Source organism: Primulina eburnea, chromosome 2, assembly GCF_022965805.1.
Source record: "Primulina eburnea isolate SZY01 chromosome 2, ASM2296580v1, whole genome shotgun sequence".
Classification (NCBI taxonomy): domain Eukaryota; kingdom Viridiplantae; phylum Streptophyta; class Magnoliopsida; order Lamiales; family Gesneriaceae; genus Primulina; species Primulina eburnea.
In genome coordinates this window covers 44425107-44442917 of record NC_133102.1, presented here as the reverse complement: position 1 = coordinate 44442917, position 17811 = coordinate 44425107, and the positions used below count along the sequence as shown (strand labels likewise).

The window sequence follows — 17811 nt, the reverse complement described above, 5'->3', positions numbered from 1 at the left end:
CTAATCTTGTTTAAGCTTGAAACTCGACATCCGTACTTCACGCTTTTTAGATCCGTACTTCACGCTTTTTAAAACTTTGATATATATAGATTTTTATACTATACTCACTCGTCATGAATATTTATATAAATCTGGATTGAGATAACCTCACATAGATCTAATAAGTAAACGTCTATCAAAAGTCTATATATCTATCTATAGATAAGTAGAAGAAACATCTAAAAATAAAATTTGAAATATTGATTTATGACATACTAAGTAAAACAAAAAAAAAAATATAGACTCGTGGGTTATTTTGTAATATTTGTTTTTTGAAGGAAATAAATTTCTAATAAAAATATTATTTTATATTTCAACTCTCAAATAAAAATAAGTCATAATTATTATTTCGTAATTTTAAGATCAAGGATATGGTAAGAGTCAATTTGTATTTTTTTTCCTTAAAATAAAAGGATATAATATATATCTTAAACTATTATTTGAGATTATTATATCTAATTTTATAACAAACTCATGTATTTAATATGTGAGTGAGTCTCATGTGAGACCGTCTCACGGGTCATAATCCGTGAGACCGTCTCACGGGTCATAATCCGTGAGACGGATCAACCCTACCCATATTCACAATAAAAAGTAATACTCTTTGCATAAAAAGTAATACTTTTTCATGGGTGACCCAAATAAAAGATCTGTCTCATAAATACGACCCGTGAGACCGTCTCACACAAGTTTTTGCCTTAATATGTCGTATCACATAATTTTTTTGGCAAAAACTTGTGTGAGACGGTCTCACGGGTCGTATTTGTGAGACGGATCTCTTATTTGGATCACCCATCGAAAAATATTACTTTTTATAAGAGTATTACATTTTATTGTGAATATGAGTAAGGTTGACCCGTCTCACAGATTATGATACGTGAAACGGTCTCACATAAAACTCACTCAATTTTTTTTAATGTTTTTAAGTAAAGAAGTATTTTTTTGCCCTTATTTGTCGGATCAACTTGGAATTAATGGCATTTGTTTAGGGATCACATGTTATTATTTATTCAATAAATAATTAAATGATTCTAGAATGATTGGTTTAATAATAATTTGTTTGGCTTTCTGGAAGGAATGAGTGGTTTGGGTAACATTTTTAAGCCACATATGAATTATGTTCGATTCTAGAATATTTTGGTTTGGCATACTTTCAGCCAGTCGTGCTTCGTTAGTTTTGTGCTGTGCGTGTCTTTTTGTAAGCCTCTTGTTTTCTAAAATAATTTTAATTTTAATTTTTTGTGTAGATGCCTAGATGGAGACAGGAATGCACCTAAAAAATAGTTGGTAGTACGTACACGTGCACGATCATATCTAGTAGAGTTTGATTTTTTTATTTTAATTAAAAATTATTAGTTAAAATTTCAATCCCAAGTCATGGTTGAGATATCGTACCAATGTGGAGATAGATATACGGATTCCATTGATTCTAACATGTGGTATCAGAGCCATGGTCTAGATCGAGCCGCGTGGGTAGAATCCTCGATACCTAAACGAAGGAGGTGAGGGCTCCTGGTAAAAATCCTTGATTAAACTCTCGGGGTGGTTTATGCTCCCAGTATTCATGTAAGGCGTACGCTCCAACGCAGTGAAGTGGAGTAACCTCGAATCCTCGATTGGAGGACGAATAAGGCTTGAGGGGAAGCTCGGACCATGAAGATAATAGTGGAACTTCGTTTGAGGGGAGGATTGTTGGGATGCAACCAAAGTCCCACATTGGAAGATCTAGAGAGATCATGAGTTAATAAAGATGGAATGATGTCTCAATTGATATGAGGCATTTTGAGTAGTTCCAAAAGCAAAATCATGATGGTTAAAACTCAAAGTGGACGATATCATATCAGTGTGGAGATATTCGTTATCTATTTGTCCTAACACCGAAGATTGCATAAGAGTCTGAATTTTAGATATGATATTTCTTTCCAAACGTAAATCATTTTTTGATTGAGTTACTGCCCGAACCGCTGCCAAGAGAGAATCTAGTTAAAAAAAAAATTGACATATATCGTTCAATTAGGTGGAGAAGTGATTGTTTAATATTGATATCCATAATCAAATATTGTATTAGTTTACTTAGAAATTTTAAGTTTTAATAAAATTTTACTTTTTTCTTACGAATAATATCTATATTACGTGTGTGTGTGTTTATATATATTAAAAATAGATATTAATATAGGCTTATAGTTTGTAAATAAAATACAATTTATTTAAAACAAAAACTCCTAATTTAATATTTTTTATTTGATCTCTAAATTTACGTACAAATTAGATACTCTTAGATTATAATAAAGACAATAAATTATTGCAGGCATGTTTTCACTTCTATATTTACATAAAAACATACACAACGGTGAAACTCACATTTTTCTGGTCGTACAACGACTCAATTGTCACGGTTCAGTGATCTTCTTAGTACGAAGAATTGTTACACGTCGATACATACATACAAACTTACCTTAGTTACATATATACAACTTCAATCTCTAATTTTTCATAAATGCTGAATTTTAAAAATCACTTTAAAATTTCATTCATAAAGCATATTAAACCTTAATAATTGAACAAACCTTAAGATTCCATCCCATTTGGAAACCAGAAAAAGGCCAAGTGCATTGTTTTCTTCAAATTTGAGTTTTCACACGCAAATGGACAACCTGTATCACACGTGGCATCCCGTGATTGGTGGTAGGGCCTTTCACAATGTGAACGGGAGATCTAAGAAGAATAAAAAACTGTTGAGAGTCTTGATATCCCCTTCGATGTGACCGTCGGTACAATTCAATATTCAAATCCGTATTGAATTTTTCTTCTCCTCCTAAAAAATTTACAACCAAAAAAAAGATATGGGCCAATCCAGATTTTTTTATTATTTTGATTTACTATTTTATTCTTATTTTTAAAAAAATATAATTTCATCATCTATATTTATCCACGGTAAAAATGTGTACGAGACAGTATCACAAATCATATTTTATAAGACAACTCTCGTATTTGAGTCATTCATGAAAAAATATTGTTTTTTATGCTAAGAATATAACTTTTTATTGTGAATATCAGTAATGTTCACCCGTCACACACAAAATTTACAAGACTGACTCACAAGAGACCTACTCATTTTTTTTAACATTTTATTTTATATCCCCTGGTTTCAACTTTTAAAAATAATAACTTTCATTTTAATTTTTTTTTAAGAAAACTACCTTATTATTTAATTCCTACTGAATCCATTTATCGTGTGTGCCATGATCAACCGCTGATTTCTATTGTTATTTTTTTTTTGTTTTTTTAAATGTGAATTTGTATTTGTGAAGAACATAATTAGTTGGAAAATGTGAGAGAATTAGAGATCGAGGCAACATGTCATGTCCACATGTTTGCATCATTTGGGTTGACCTCTATAATGCCAAAAAAATAAAAATAAAAATATAGTTAAAAGTAATAATATTCCTGATTTTAAATTCCACGAGTCTAGAAATTTAATTTAGAGATATTTGGCTAATTTCTCAACCTACAAAAAAAAAACGAGTTGATTTGTTTTGATAACTCAATTTAAAGCTTAATGAATTAAATCAATTTCTCTTTTATCTTTTTTTTTTAAAAAAAAATCAGAATTTATATAATTAAAAAAATTAAAATAAAATTGGATGTTATCTTATGGATAGAGTTTAGCCCAAAACAGACGTGTATCATTTAGCTATATATATATATATATAAAAAAAAACCTTGGGCAAGCATGGAAATGCGAAGCGGATAAGGACCATGTAAACGATCATCTTGCAGAAATGTACCAACCTTGAATAACATTGTTTAGGTAAATTAAATGTATTTATTCCGAATGTCAACTATCTTTCTTTTATAGGGAAATGTTTCCAATTATGGTAATATTCATATCCCGAAAAACAAAATTAGGTATATATATATAGAGAGAGACGGAGCCTCCGGGCGAGTGGTTGCGGCCGCCCCCCTTTAATTTGTCTTAGAAGAGGCGTTTGGGTACTGCACTCAACCAGTTGCCCACCTCATTTTTTCTTCTGATATCGTATTTGGGTTTTGTGCTTCTTGGGTCCATGAGATCTTACTTATGTTAGGACACCACCCTCATTTTATTTCAACGGGTAAGATTTTGTCACACATACAATTTTAAAAAAAATGGGTCCTATGTATGAATAGGCAAATCTTGACCATTCATCCTATCATGGGGCAATGTCCACATGAGTATGATGAAATAAACCTGCTTTTCTTTGGTGGAAATGAGAGGATTGTTCTTTTCAAGTTTCCTTTTTTGGGTTGTGCAAATTGGCCAGAAAATTGTTTTCATTGATAATAATAGAGGTTATATACCCAATCCAAAATGAGTTAAAAGAGGACTAATTTTGTATCATTATTTTTGTATATATAAAAATATATTGTCTCATAGGTTAATTTCGTGAGACGGATCGAACTCAACTCATAAAATATACACTATTTTTACTTTTTATCAGTATTTTGAAAAATGATGAACGGTAGACGAAAATCTACCAAGAGTCTTGGTTTGAAGTGGAAAGATGGGAACTTATTTTTATATATATATAAAAGAAACCTGCACGCGTTTAACTATAATAGAAGGACCAAGTAGAATAGGAAAAACCCAATGGACTCTAATATTAGGTCCAATGGGCATTTATATTTTAATTCTAAATGTTATATTTACTATCTTTAATATCTATATTCTATATTATTATATATTATTAAATTTGAGATTTTTAGAGTAACTAATTTTTTATGTCATAATCTATTTTGATAATTATATATATTGATAAATTGTTGATTTTAATGCAAGTCACGTGTAGTTTAATGGATAGAGTCTTTGTTTCTTAAGCATTATGTTGTACTTTTCTTTTTTCTATTTATTTTTTAATTTATATATCAAAATCACAGTGTAACCCCTCTTTATTTCTTATAATTATATTTTGATTCTCATTTAATATAAACCAAATAAATTATAAAAAATATTGTACAAGTATGCAACGCGTGCGTCGATTTATTAGTATATTATAAATGACGAAGGCGCAGAGTAACTGATATTTTTAATACGCAATTTCACGTGTTTCGGTGTGCACATGGTGAGACGATCTCACATATATTAATTCGTGATTTTTTTTTTTGTGAAAAATTCTAGATCATATTTTTCAATACGCGATTTCACGTGTTTCGGTGTGCACATGGTGGGCTTGTGAATGTTTTCCTTCTAAATTTTTTTGCTTGGGTAGTTTTTGCTTGTCAATGAAGTAGATGAGTGTGGTTGGACTTTTGGAGTATATTTTAAGAATTTCAAGTAATGTTTCCATAATTGAGTTCAAATCTTGAGTTGCGGCCTTTGCGAGAATTTGATATACTTTCTTGATTAATAGGAGCTGACCTAAGATCCTAAGGTGGGTATTTGATTGGAAAAGTGGGCGATTAAACGAAATTAAACAATGAAATTTAAATTATTCTAATTACTCAACTTGTACAATATGGAAGCTCTTTTTATGGGCTTTTTTTGAAAAAAATTATGTTTCTTTTCTTCTATCTTGAGATTACCAGTAGACTAGTTTGTTCTTTGAATCCGTTCTTTTTATATTGTTCTAAACCTCGTACATGTAAGTACATATTTTTCGAAGAATTGATGTTTGCCTTGGTGGCATGCTCATAGAAAAAAATCTTGTGACAACTTCTTGTTTATTGATATGTTTATGTCTGTCTTGTGGAATGGGTTTTTACTATTTTTACGGATGGATTCTGGTGGAGTTAACTCCTTTTTCTTTAATATTTGTTTCCCCGTTACCGATCAAAGAAGATGTTAGTTTACTGGTGCTAGTTTTACATGCAGTTTCTATTCGAATAAGATGAGATCGTGTGGGTTAGTATTGTCGAGGTAATCTATAAATTACAGAATCCATCATGCTGGTCTTGATCTTCCAGATCTATGTGCTCTTTCTTTGATAGAATCATTTAGTTTATCTTCAAAACTATTTTCTTAATGGGAGAGAGAATAGAGAAAGTGACAGCGCGAGATCCGAGGACCGTGACCCTTATATATAGATAATAACCTTTTCAGGAATGGGACTTTTGAGTTACTCTATAAGCGTTCGGTCGTGTTGCTGGATCGAGCCCCGACTGATGGATTTGCTAACATACCCTTCAGTTGAAGAGGTGATCAAGAAAAGGGTTGAAGTAAAAATTAAACGCGAACATAGGAGCAAGAGATGAATGTGAACCAATATATTAAATAAATCCAGCCCTGGTTGGTGAATTTGTTTGGGGACTGGATCATGCTATTGACAAAGGAAGTCCAGGTTGAATATCTACTGAGAAGACTTGACTGAACTCAAACTGATTGATTCGTTTTTCCAGATATTTAACCTTTTCAGGGTGTCTATGTTTTGTTTAGCAATACTACATACAAGACAATGTCATGCGAAAATAAAAAGGTTCTACTCTTATAAACTAACATCTTATGAAAAAAAATTAATTTGTATATCAAAATTAGTATTTTACATTATAGATATGAGTTGGATTGATTCATTTCATCATCTAGATATATAAGACGATGTCACAATAAACTTACTCAATAATTAATAATATATATGTTTTTATGGTCGGACCAGTATTCGAACATCCCAATAGATATAGGCAAAAACTTGTATGAGACGGTCTCACGGATCATATTTGTGAGACGGATCTTTTATTTGGGTCATTCATGAAAAAGTATTACTTTTTATGCTAAGAGTATTACTTTTTATTGTGAATATGGGTATGGTTGACCCGTCTCACAGATTAAGATCCGTGAGACGGTCTCACATGAGACATACTCATAGATATATGCATGTGTGATAAAAAAAAATTAAAGTTAAAATAAAAACCACTGCTCACATTTTGCTCTCTGTTTTCATTTCATCTTTGTTATTGTCATTGGACCGTTGAATGTCAATAAATCAAGAAACAAGCGCCAAAGAAACCGCGACCCAATCATCGTACACACGAAATGCAAATAATTTCTTCCCTTTGCGTCCGCATATCTCGCAACAGAAACATTCGCGGATGTGACAAAAAATAATGCAAGAAAATCTTCCGCTCTCCCTCTCTCTCTCCCCCCCACCCTTCCGCAAAATAGTTCTGTTCTTGAAGAATTTTTTCAGTTTTTTCTCTGAGCAAATTCTTTATCCAACGCAACCGCATTGATGCGGTTTTAGGGGGTGAAGCATTTCCATTCAACCCCGACAAAATTTGGCCCTTTTTTCCCATCAAGATCGGTTTGGATGTTAGCATTATCGGGTTCTTTTAATGGGTTTTAGTGGGTCATGGGTTGCGTTAGCTCCAAGAATATAAAGGCCGATTCTCCTGAATTTGATGATTCCGCCTCTGTCATCGCCGTAGTTGGATCGACTGCCCCGAGTCATAGGCCGGGACGGTTGAGTTCTTCTGGACCTTTACATGTCAAACCAGGATTTGGGCCTTTGGAGAAGATAAAGGAGGAGCCCGAGGAGGAGGAGGAGGAGGAGGAAGACGATGAGGAAGATGAGGATGAGGATGAGGATGAGGACGAGGATGAGGACGTGGTGGCGGATAACGCGGGGGAGGATGAAGAATCTGGGAACAAAAGACACGGTTTTCTGGATTCCTCAAGAAATTTGAAGGCATTAAGGAAAGGGTCCTCTGAAAAAAAAGTTGTTTTTAGCATTAAATTCGGAAGGTTGATAGAAGGCGAGCAAGTGGCTGCTGGATGGCCGGCATGGCTCTCGGCTGTGGCTGGTGAAGCCATTGAAGGATGGCTTCCTTTGAAATCGAACAAATTCGAAAGATTTGAAAAGGTAACGTAATAGCTCAGGCGACATATTTATATTCATGAAAGTTGGACATATTTCTGATCAGGGTTTGTATACTTTCTGGTTTCCCTATATGTAGATTGGACAAGGTACATACAGCAGTGTTTACCGAGCTCGTGATGTGGAGACTGGTAAGATCTTCGCACTTAAGAAAGTACGGTTCGACAATTTTCAACCTGAGAGTGTGAGATTCATGGCTCGAGAAATTACGATTCTACGCAAGCTTGATCATCCAAATATCATTAAGCTTGAGGGTGTCATTACTTCCCGGTTATCCTGTAGTATATATCTTGTTTTCGAATACATGGAACACGACCTTTCCGGGCTGCTGTCATGCCCTGACATAAAATTCTCTGATTCACAGGTTAGTTTGTAACATATTACCACTTGATTGTTTTTAAACTTAAGCAACTTTGGTTTTCAGAGTAAAACCGCGATTTTGTGCAATCGTGGATTGTTTTGGTGATCTTAAGATTATGAAGAAACACAATTCTGTCTTCTGATTGGAGTTTTTGTTCTGAGAGTAGATTAAGTGCTACATGAAACAACTGTTGAGTGGATTGGAGCATTGCCATTATCGAGCAGTGATGCATCGCGATATTAAAGTATCCAATATCTTGGTAAACAATGAAGGGATTCTGAAGATTGCTGATTTTGGTCTGGCAAATTTTCTGAGATCGAAAAACAAGCAACCCTTGACTAGTCGGGTGGTGACTCTATGGTACCGCCCACCTGAATTGCTTTTGGGCTCAACGAGTTACGGGGAATCAGTTGATCTGTGGAGCGTAGGCTGTGTTTTTGCTGAGCTTTTTCTTGGAAGGCCTCTCTTTAAGGGCAGGAACGAGGTTTGAATGTTCTCAATATGGAGTTCGATTCACTAGAAATTCAGGAAAGTGCTTAATCTTTTGCTTCTGCAGGTTGAGCAATTGCATAAAATCTTCAAACTTTGCGGATCTCCACCGGATGAGTACTGGAAAACATCAAGACTTCCTCTCGCACCGATGTTTAAACCCCAGCATCCTTACGAAAGTACACTTCGAGAAAGATGTAAAGAATTTCCAAAGAGTGCAGTTAGACTTATAGAGACATTTCTTTCAATTGAACCTTACAAGCGTGGAACTGCTACCTCTGCTCTTGATTCGGTGGTAAGATTTCCAATAAAGCAATTGAATAAGCTAACTTTATCACACAAAGTTCTTTATTTAGGCTTTATTACTTTTTCTCAGTATTTCAATACAAAACCTTATGCATGTGATCCATCAAGCCTGCCTAAGTTCCCACCAAACAAGGAGATTGATGCGAAACTCCGTGAAGAAGCACGAAGGTGAAAAATCTGTTTCGTTTTTCTGCACTTAAATATCTAGATTTGATTCGAGTACTATTTACAGGTGCGCGAAGATTAGTTTAACCAAAGTTTGAACAGTACTAATTGCACGAAAATGATAGACTAAATACTGCAACATTCTGCATAAGCCATTTACAGTGACCATTTTTAAATATCAAACTAAAATTTTGCCAATTGTCAGGAAGAAGACGGGTACCACTGCACGAATCTCAGCTGGTTCAAGAAATTCAAGAAGGGTCCGCAAAACTCTGCAAGAACCAAGTGATTTTTGCAGAGTTGTTCCGACCGAGGTTCTCTCGCTTTCTGAGCATGGCTTTTTCCGCACTTTTAGATGGTCATTTGTACTAACTTTTGTTCTTGTTTCAAAGGAGGTTGAGACCAACATGCACGGTGCTCGTGGAAGCCACGGTGGCAGCACAAATATACATCGTAGAAGAGGTGGAATCGATCCTAGGATGTCACTGAACATATCCTATGATACAAAATCAGAGGCCTTGTCTGAAGCTTCTCAGATGACACATCAATCTCAAGGATCCAGCATCCGTTCTGTACCTGTTGAAGCGACAGGATCCAGTGGTTTCACATGGGGCACTGGGCAAAAGCAGCAGGATGTATTTAAAAGATTATATAGCCAGCATACCAGTTCAAGAAGTAAAAAGTCCAACGCGTTAGAGCCATCCAGCGTACTTTATGCGCACAATTATTTGGAATCAGATACGCTAGATACCAATGAATTTTCAAGAAAATTTCACAATGATGCAGCAGGAAGGCTTCCATTGAATAGCGAAATAGTGCAAATTCATCATCATCGCGATTCCTTTGACCCGTCTGATAGCTGTGACCCACAGGAATTATCATTGGTAAGGCGATGGTATATGTAAATACAAGTAGATAGGCTTTCACTGTGTTTTTTGTGTCAGTCTTTTTTATGCAGACTTTTGTGGTGGAAGGTCCACAGGCGTGAGGGGTGGCGATCAACCCCTACACATGAAAATAAAAATCAAACCGTACATGTAAATTTCTATTAAGGAAATCCAGTTTTTTGGCCTGGCCAAAATATATGAAATTACCTCCCTCACTCCCTCCCTCAATTTGTGAATCCCATTGTCCAGAGACAACATACTCTTCTGACAGGACGAATCTAATTCTCCCTTAATCTTGACAGGACTATAATCATAACAAGAAGAAGAAAGGCAGGATTGGATATTCAGGGCCTTTGATTCATCAGTCTCAACAGATAGATTCAATACAGCATAGCCAAAATCGAGAAATTATTCATAGATCCCGGTTTTACAAAGGTGAGAAAGCTATGCCATCATGGCAGATCCGAAAATATATTAAGTTGCCCCCCTTGGTTAAATTGTTCTACTCCTACATGTCATTGCATCTAGTTAAACCGTAAAGCCGATTTTTCTTTCTCAATGTAATCTTCGTTCTGCTGTCTTTTCTGCAGATTTCTGATTCAAGGTTCCAAGAATGTATGGATAGAGGCTGCATGAGACTTCAATGAGTTAGAACTTCCCGGGGGGAGCTCCAACAACGGTGCTAGCTTCTCGAGCTTTTTTTCACTCAAATATTGAGTGTTGCACCAATTTTTGCTTGGATACCAAATCTAATTGCTCGAAAATTATTAGCTCGATCCGTGCTGGCCTGACATAAAAGAAAGTTAAACACGAATACAAATTGATCATTTGTGATAAACATTCAATATATTTGTAAAGCCCACGACTTTTACTCACTGTAAAAGAATACTACACTGACTTTGTTCATTTCTATACTTTTTTTTCCTTCCAATACCTTTGTTTATGTACACTGTGAAATACGGACGTTGTCTTTTCCATTTTCTAGTTGTTTAATATGGTAGAGTTCAGTTACCATTTTGTTAAAAAGCAATGGTTTTAACATGCAATTTTTATGATACTGTGACTTCTATGTTTTCCCTGTTCTTATATTTGTTCTGTGTATTACTTGCAACTTTCGACATTACTTTTTTTGCTTTGTCGAATCTTTCTTTCTAAGGATCGATGCAATAGAATAATGGTCTAAACGGGTTGTCTTGAATTTTGTTTATAAATCAACCACTAAAGATTTTAAATCACTGGTTAGAGAAGTGTTGCAATAACTCAAGTATTCCTGAATATTCTCACAAGTACACCGAGCAGAAAAGTAAATTGCAAAATTTAAGAAGGCACGAGAATCTTTGTAGTGCTTTGGACTTAAATTTTGGAAGTTTTCCACATAGTTTCATAACTACATGATTTTGATACTTTCTCGCTTCTTCACAGTCTATAAATTTAATTATCTTTCTATATTTTGTAATGACTCCCTAAACAAAATTAGTTATTCCGAATATTTTTTAAATTTTCAGTGCATGCAATCTATTAAGTTCGATAATACAACGATCAGAATTTTTTTCAATAGATTTCTATTTAATATGTTTCGATTCATTTTCGCAATAACAATTATAGTTACTATTATTTATTAGTTTATTTACTATAATGTTAATATGTAATTATTATAATTATATACATGATAGCTAATAATAATTATAGATGTCGATTTCTATAACGAAAATTATAAAATAATAATATTTATTATTACAATAATTATTATTATATAGCAGTAAATAAATCAATTATTCTTAATGTAATTATAACTATAAGTATAATAATAATTATACTTAATCACTGTATTTTGTTATCATAATAAATACATAAATAATAATAACTATTATATAATAATAAATATTATTATTAATATATTATATAACGTATATTATTATTATCACTACTAATTTTTATTACTATTATAGTTTTTGAAATTAACTTACATGGTATATTAATTATGCAAGGCTAGATTTGCCATATAATAAGATTTAAAAAGTTTTAAAAAGATTTTTTTCAATTTTTCAAAACAGCTTATAAGTTATCAAAATTATATTATCTTATAAGCTCTTTTTTTTTTAAAAAAAAAAAGATATAAGTTTTCAAACAACTTAGCTAAATCAAAGTCTAATTCAAGTCAATAAAATCGCTTTCATCTTACAAAATCTGTATATAAAATTATGTAACAACTTGTTTTCTTTGTAGTTATCTGCTGATTAACTGTTTTCTGTTCAAACTGGAAAAAAAAAATATTAATGCTTCCCTTTATGTTTAGAACGATTTAAATCAAGAAAGAGTCTGGCTAATAATTGATTGTTCAAAAAACTTCGTCATATTAAAAAAATGATACCATTTACAGTACTTATTATGAGTATTTTTATATTTATGTTATTTTCCTTTCATTCAAATGAAATTAATTATATATGATAACAAAATAATAACAGAAGTCATAAATATTAAGTTAATGCCCTTCAAGATGATACCAATTTTCATACATAACAAATGACATCCTTTTTCATAATAATTTTGTCTGCTGGAACAAGACAAGGAGAAGTATATGAAAAAAGTAACATACCATAATTATTACAAGATGTTAATTATCAGAGGGTACATTTTAGATGTTAAAAATGTGATTGAATCCAATCACAAAACAAGATTCTTTTTTATTTTGATAACTGGTTGCGGGATTGCTTGGACTTGGACAGGGAAGAGGAAGACCATGGTAGCCTGGAAATTTTCTCTAGCCTCAATTGAAGGCCAGATAATATGGGTACAGACAACCTCAGTCATCTCAGTCATCATCATCAAGACGTACAATGGTGGGTATTTGGCCATGATTAACAAAGTCGATCTTGTTCAATCTCAAACAGCAAAGGACTTTTTCGGGTAATTCTTCTGGTTTTTGTGCCTGTTTTTCAAGAAAATGGCTTCAGTAGCGATTCCAGGAAAAAAAGAAGAAGAGAGAAATGGGAATGAGTGCTGGTTCTATGTATTGAACCTGAATAGTCAATCCCAGATCGAGTATTCCATTCTTCAATCGCTCACGAAATGCATCAAGTCCCTTTCTTGCTATGAAGCTGAAGCGATGGATATCCAAATCGACCTCAAAGTAATTAGGACCCTGCGTAATACAGGAAGGCAAATATTGGTAACCACCATGTTACAAGTATTGATGATTGTCTTGCTTTCTTTAGAAGAATTTGGTCACCTGATAAAAGCCGTGTTGAGGACGAGAAAGAACAGGTTTCTCATTGTAAGCATTCAGAAGTTTTCTCTCTGTCGAATTTGATACAAGGTCTTCTGGATTAGCCACCCCAACCATGATTTTTAGCCTCTCTCTGAAGGGAACCATTGATTCTTTAGCAAAACCTTTAACCTTTTCCATATCATCATCAATCAATCTCTGCAGAATAAAAGCATTGATTTCACTAGAAGAATCAAACTCAATTAAAATGCAGGCCCTTGGGATTTTCTAGCATTGATTTCAGTGAATGAACCGATATAGTTACCTTGATACTGTCTTGAAACTGGGGAGATACGTCTGTCTCAAAACTTTCCGAAAGTTTAAAATACAGGACAAGGTTCAAGCCCTCTCCATCACCATCACCAAGAAACATGGGTGCCGGATAAGTGGGCAGCTGCATGATGAAATTTATATCAGATTAAATTGGTCTCAAGCAGAAATTTGAAAGTTTAAACCGGACATCAAATTACCTGAATGTTAACAATTAGAAGTGGAGGAATTTTCCCATCTGCTTTTAGAGAGGGTAACTCGAGATGCTGCGCAATGTGGTTAATTTTCCTTGGGGACGCGAACAAATCAACACCAATGGGCATGTAAGGACAAACATTTGGTGCAGGAGACTTCTTCTTATCTCTGCAATGCTTTAATTTGTCAAGAAATTGATAAAACCACTTGAAACTTTTTAGAGGCCAACAGATGGAAGAAAAAACCGTACTTGAAATAGTTGTCTCCACGGAGTTTAAAAGTCGAAGGCTCAATGTCAGCCCATGTTCCTGAAGTTGGCTTCACCTCAGAGCAACATGGAATCATTAGTCCCGCTCTTGGACGATAAAGGAACTTTGCTGCTGCACCTGGATATATCAAAGTTACTTTCAGGTTGAATAAGATCGATGATCTATTCAAAAGCAATTATGTGTAGAACTCAGTATTTGTTGCTACACCAATATCTATCATCGGTGGTAACTATACAATTCAAATCTTTTGAACTATATAGTAGTGCAACTATCACGGACATCACAGAGGATCACAGAGGATTGTTGTTATGTAGGATAATATTTTATCATGGTACAATAAATAAAAAGTACTCACGAAATTCATTCGTTTCTTCTCCATCAACAGATTTCCTCTTGAAGGATAGCCTGATGACAGTTGTCGATTTCTTTCTTTGAGATTGTGGTCCGGAACTCGAGGCAAGGTTGATCTTGTCATTAAAACTTACTGAGGGGACCAAGCGTGGAAAGACGGACTTCAACAAATCCTGTGGAGTTTTCTCGTCACCATAAATTTTGTCGTCTTTTATCCCGTTAAAACTCACAAAAGCCCGATCTAAGTTTTTCTTCTTCCTAGTGCCAGATTCTTCACTCTTCACAAAACCTACAAGTTCTTTTCCTTGTGTATTTACAAAAGTAAGTCCCTTCAAGTCCTTGACTCCATCATTGCTTAAGAACTTCTCGGTTTTACTTTCAACTTTCAGATATTTGTCATGGTATTCTTTGAAATTGCGCTTGTTATCCAAAAAGCATGATGAAGTTTCGTACTGCATAACTGGTACATTTGGAATGTAGGGGAAAAAATCTGCAGAACAAGGGAATACATAAATAGAATTACTTGAGAATGAACTTCAAAACAGACCGGCAAAAGATCTTGGACATGAACGCCAAAGCCTTTGGTTAACCAAATAAAAAGGTACCGGTTTTTTTACCTCCATGTACACTGCTAAAGTCATCATCTGAGTCAGACTCTAGTATGCTTAGTGTGTCGAACCAGGCATCGTCCTGGCTAACTCCTATAAAAGCACAACTATATCGGATCATTTTCAAGAAGGTAATCTATCTTTAGTCAAAGTAACTTGATAGTTCTTGTTGCTCAAGCTATTACTGGCTGACATAAATAAAACAAGAAGCTTGTATGACCAAAACGCGTGGAATATAAAAGAAACCTGATTTTTTCTTCTTTTTTTAGACTCTTGATGTCAATTGTTAGCATAGCCCTTTTTGTCAAAATAAAAAATTCAATAATCATGGACATACCATTAGCATCAATTTGACTATGGTGCCACTGCAACTGAGTGAGATGGAACGTGGAATTGGAGACCTCTGATCTTCTGCAGGTGGTAGTTGTGTGAACAAACTCACTCAGAGCAAAATCTGTCACCCGAGCTCCAGCATCACTAGCCCTTTTTCTGTTTCCATCCGGAACAGAATTGACATGATGCTTTTTGGAACGGCCATGATGCTTCTTCCTCACTTTGGTGATCTTCAATGGTTTACTAGTTGTAGCTGGTATTGATACGCAAGCACCCATTATGATAACTTGGTTCTAAATCTGTGTCAAACCATAAGCGGACTTTAATGATATATTATGTAACACAATATAGAACTCCATGTGCTTTCAGTGAAATAAAAGAAGTGCCAAAAATTGCACTTTTCAACTTCCAAGAAAGAATCAATTTCAACCATCAAAACCATTTCCTAAATTATAATTTCTATGTTTGGTCTACACTAGAATGAGAGAAACACTTTCTGTGTGGCATCAACCATTAGATACATGTAAACATGTGTGGGTTCTCCATGAAATACTATGAGGCGGCCGACACATATAACAATATATGCTACAAAATGAATTGTTTCTCTCGATTTAATACGAACTAAATCAGTATTTCTACTACCATCTTAAGAAAGGACATAACTTTCCATAATTTGCAAGATAAGATACATAAAGGTGGAAATGTCCAGTAGTACAGCTGCAGATAGAGCAATAATTATTGTTTCTTGTATTATTTGTTCCAACTTCGACAGCTATGAAATGAATATATATACACACACACACACACACACACACACACACATACTGACACTTAGGACTATTGTGATCATAGCTTAAAATGAGTTGAGCATTTTTACCAATAGTTGAACTTGTGGGTCCCCTTTCTTATGGTTACCACAATATTTTCAACACAAAGATCGATCAACTGTATGCATCACTTCCCCTTAGGACCTGTGTAGGTGTCAAGAGAGAGAAAAAAAGTTGGTTTCAGGAAGAGGTGAATATCAGTCACGAAATCCACATAACATCAGAATTCCAAATATGTTAAGAGGAAAACCACGGAGGATAAGGTTAAACATCTCTACATGATCACAGAAAACACAAAGAAAAGCTCGAAATTTTTTTCTAGAAAATTACTTGATTTTAACACACCATATTGTGCACAGCTTGTATTCTCTTGTAATTTGTTAGCCTTTTCTGACCTTAACAATGTGGATTCCATTCTACACGACTGGATGTGATGGGGCTTGAATTCGAGACCTCTACTTGATCGTACTTCATCAACAAGTTTAAACTATTAAAATAACATATTAATTGAGTTCCTAACACATACAACTTTTACAATTGCCTTTCCAATGTGTTCTAAAGTTCTAAAAAGTAAAAAAGAAAAAGGAGTGGGTGAAAATGACCTAGGAATGCCACTTTCTAAGATCAAAATAAGAATGAAAAAGATAACAAGACAATACAAACAAATAAAACTTCCCATATGGACTGGGTGGAGCCCGGGCTAGCGGCAAGCAATTACAGTCCACACCTCAAACGCAAAAATAATTAAATTTCAAAAGTAATTTTTCCAACATTGTGAGTTTGCCCATCCCCGATACCATACTCCCGCCCTCCCCGTTAGATTTCCTCATGCTAATCTTGATATGGATCCCTATCATATGATCAATACAAAGACAAACCACAAAAAGGCCCGAGAAAAAATTCTATGGGCTATGGTGTCCCCCTGTATAATGAATGCAATGCAGTACACACAATGATACAAACACAACAAAACTAATAGTCACCATCAAGAACGTATAAAATAGAAACCCACCAAATCATTCAAGAAACTGGAAATGTGAAGACAAATCCACAGCTCACACGCGACAAGAAGCGGAATACACAAATTGCTAAACAATGTCATCTCAAGAAATATATAAACCCAATTCAATAGCTGTAAATCACCAAGAAACGATAATTTTTTAAAAAAGCAAGTAAATCTATTAAATACCATCAAGAAAAGCATACACATTTTCTTGGGAACCCGTTAATAAAAAAGACAACATCAATCCAATCATCGATATCCATACGTAAACAAGATCACACATACGCGTGTAACCGAATACAATTCAAGGAAACGCGTACACACATAATGCATAAATACGCGTATTTATTTACGTACATTCAAATAGGAAACTGCGGAAAAAAGGGCTTCCTGGGCGTGCCCCCTCTCCCGGAAGGATACACAAAGATGAAGAGCAATTTACAGAGCTACGAGAGAGAGAGAGAGATGGGTCCGACGGTGTCGGATCCAAACAACAATTCGAATCCTTTTTTCGCTTTTTCTCCAATAACGACTGTTTCTCTTTATAGATTTTATGCGTTCTTACCAAATGTACAGAGAAACAGAGCAAGCAAATT

General features: G+C 34.4%; 2 protein-coding genes across 9 annotated transcripts; one reads left to right on the top strand and one right to left on the bottom strand.

Moving 5' to 3' along the window:
• Positions 1-7017: 7017 nt before the first annotated feature.
• LOC140823534 (cyclin-dependent kinase C-2 C-like) lies at positions 7018-11149 on the top strand. 2 transcript variants are annotated; one of them, XM_073184933.1, is made up of 9 exons: positions 7020-7871; positions 7966-8250; positions 8414-8731; positions 8804-9031; positions 9113-9210; positions 9413-9521; positions 9600-10091; positions 10397-10529; positions 10685-11149. In XM_073184933.1, exons 1-9 carry the CDS (start codon positions 7362-7364, stop codon positions 10690-10692), a joined length of 2181 nt encoding a protein of 726 aa, XP_073041034.1. In that variant the 5' UTR covers positions 7020-7361; the 3' UTR covers positions 10693-11149. The 2 variants fall into 2 exon arrangements, with proteins under 2 accessions (XP_073041032.1, XP_073041034.1); XM_073184931.1 differs by having other exon boundaries at positions 7018-7871; positions 9413-10091.
• A 1431-nt stretch (positions 11150-12580) lies between these two features.
• Positions 12581-17811, bottom strand: LOC140823533 (uncharacterized). 7 transcript variants are annotated; one of them, XM_073184924.1, is made up of 11 exons: positions 17573-17811; positions 16263-16356; positions 15390-15684; positions 15062-15145; positions 14449-14934; positions 14075-14210; positions 13830-13992; positions 13625-13753; positions 13324-13518; positions 13114-13236; positions 12581-13023 (listed from the first exon to the last, which is right to left on the bottom strand). In XM_073184924.1, the coding sequence occupies exons 3-11, from the start codon at positions 15661-15663 to the stop codon at positions 12907-12909; spliced, it is 1707 nt and encodes a 568-aa protein (XP_073041025.1). In that variant the 5' UTR covers positions 15664-15684; positions 16263-16356; positions 17573-17811; the 3' UTR covers positions 12581-12906. The 7 variants fall into 7 exon arrangements, with proteins under 7 accessions (XP_073041025.1, XP_073041029.1, XP_073041028.1 ...); XM_073184928.1 differs by having other exon boundaries at positions 17781-17799; XM_073184927.1 differs by lacking the exon at positions 17573-17811 and adding an exon at positions 17225-17372.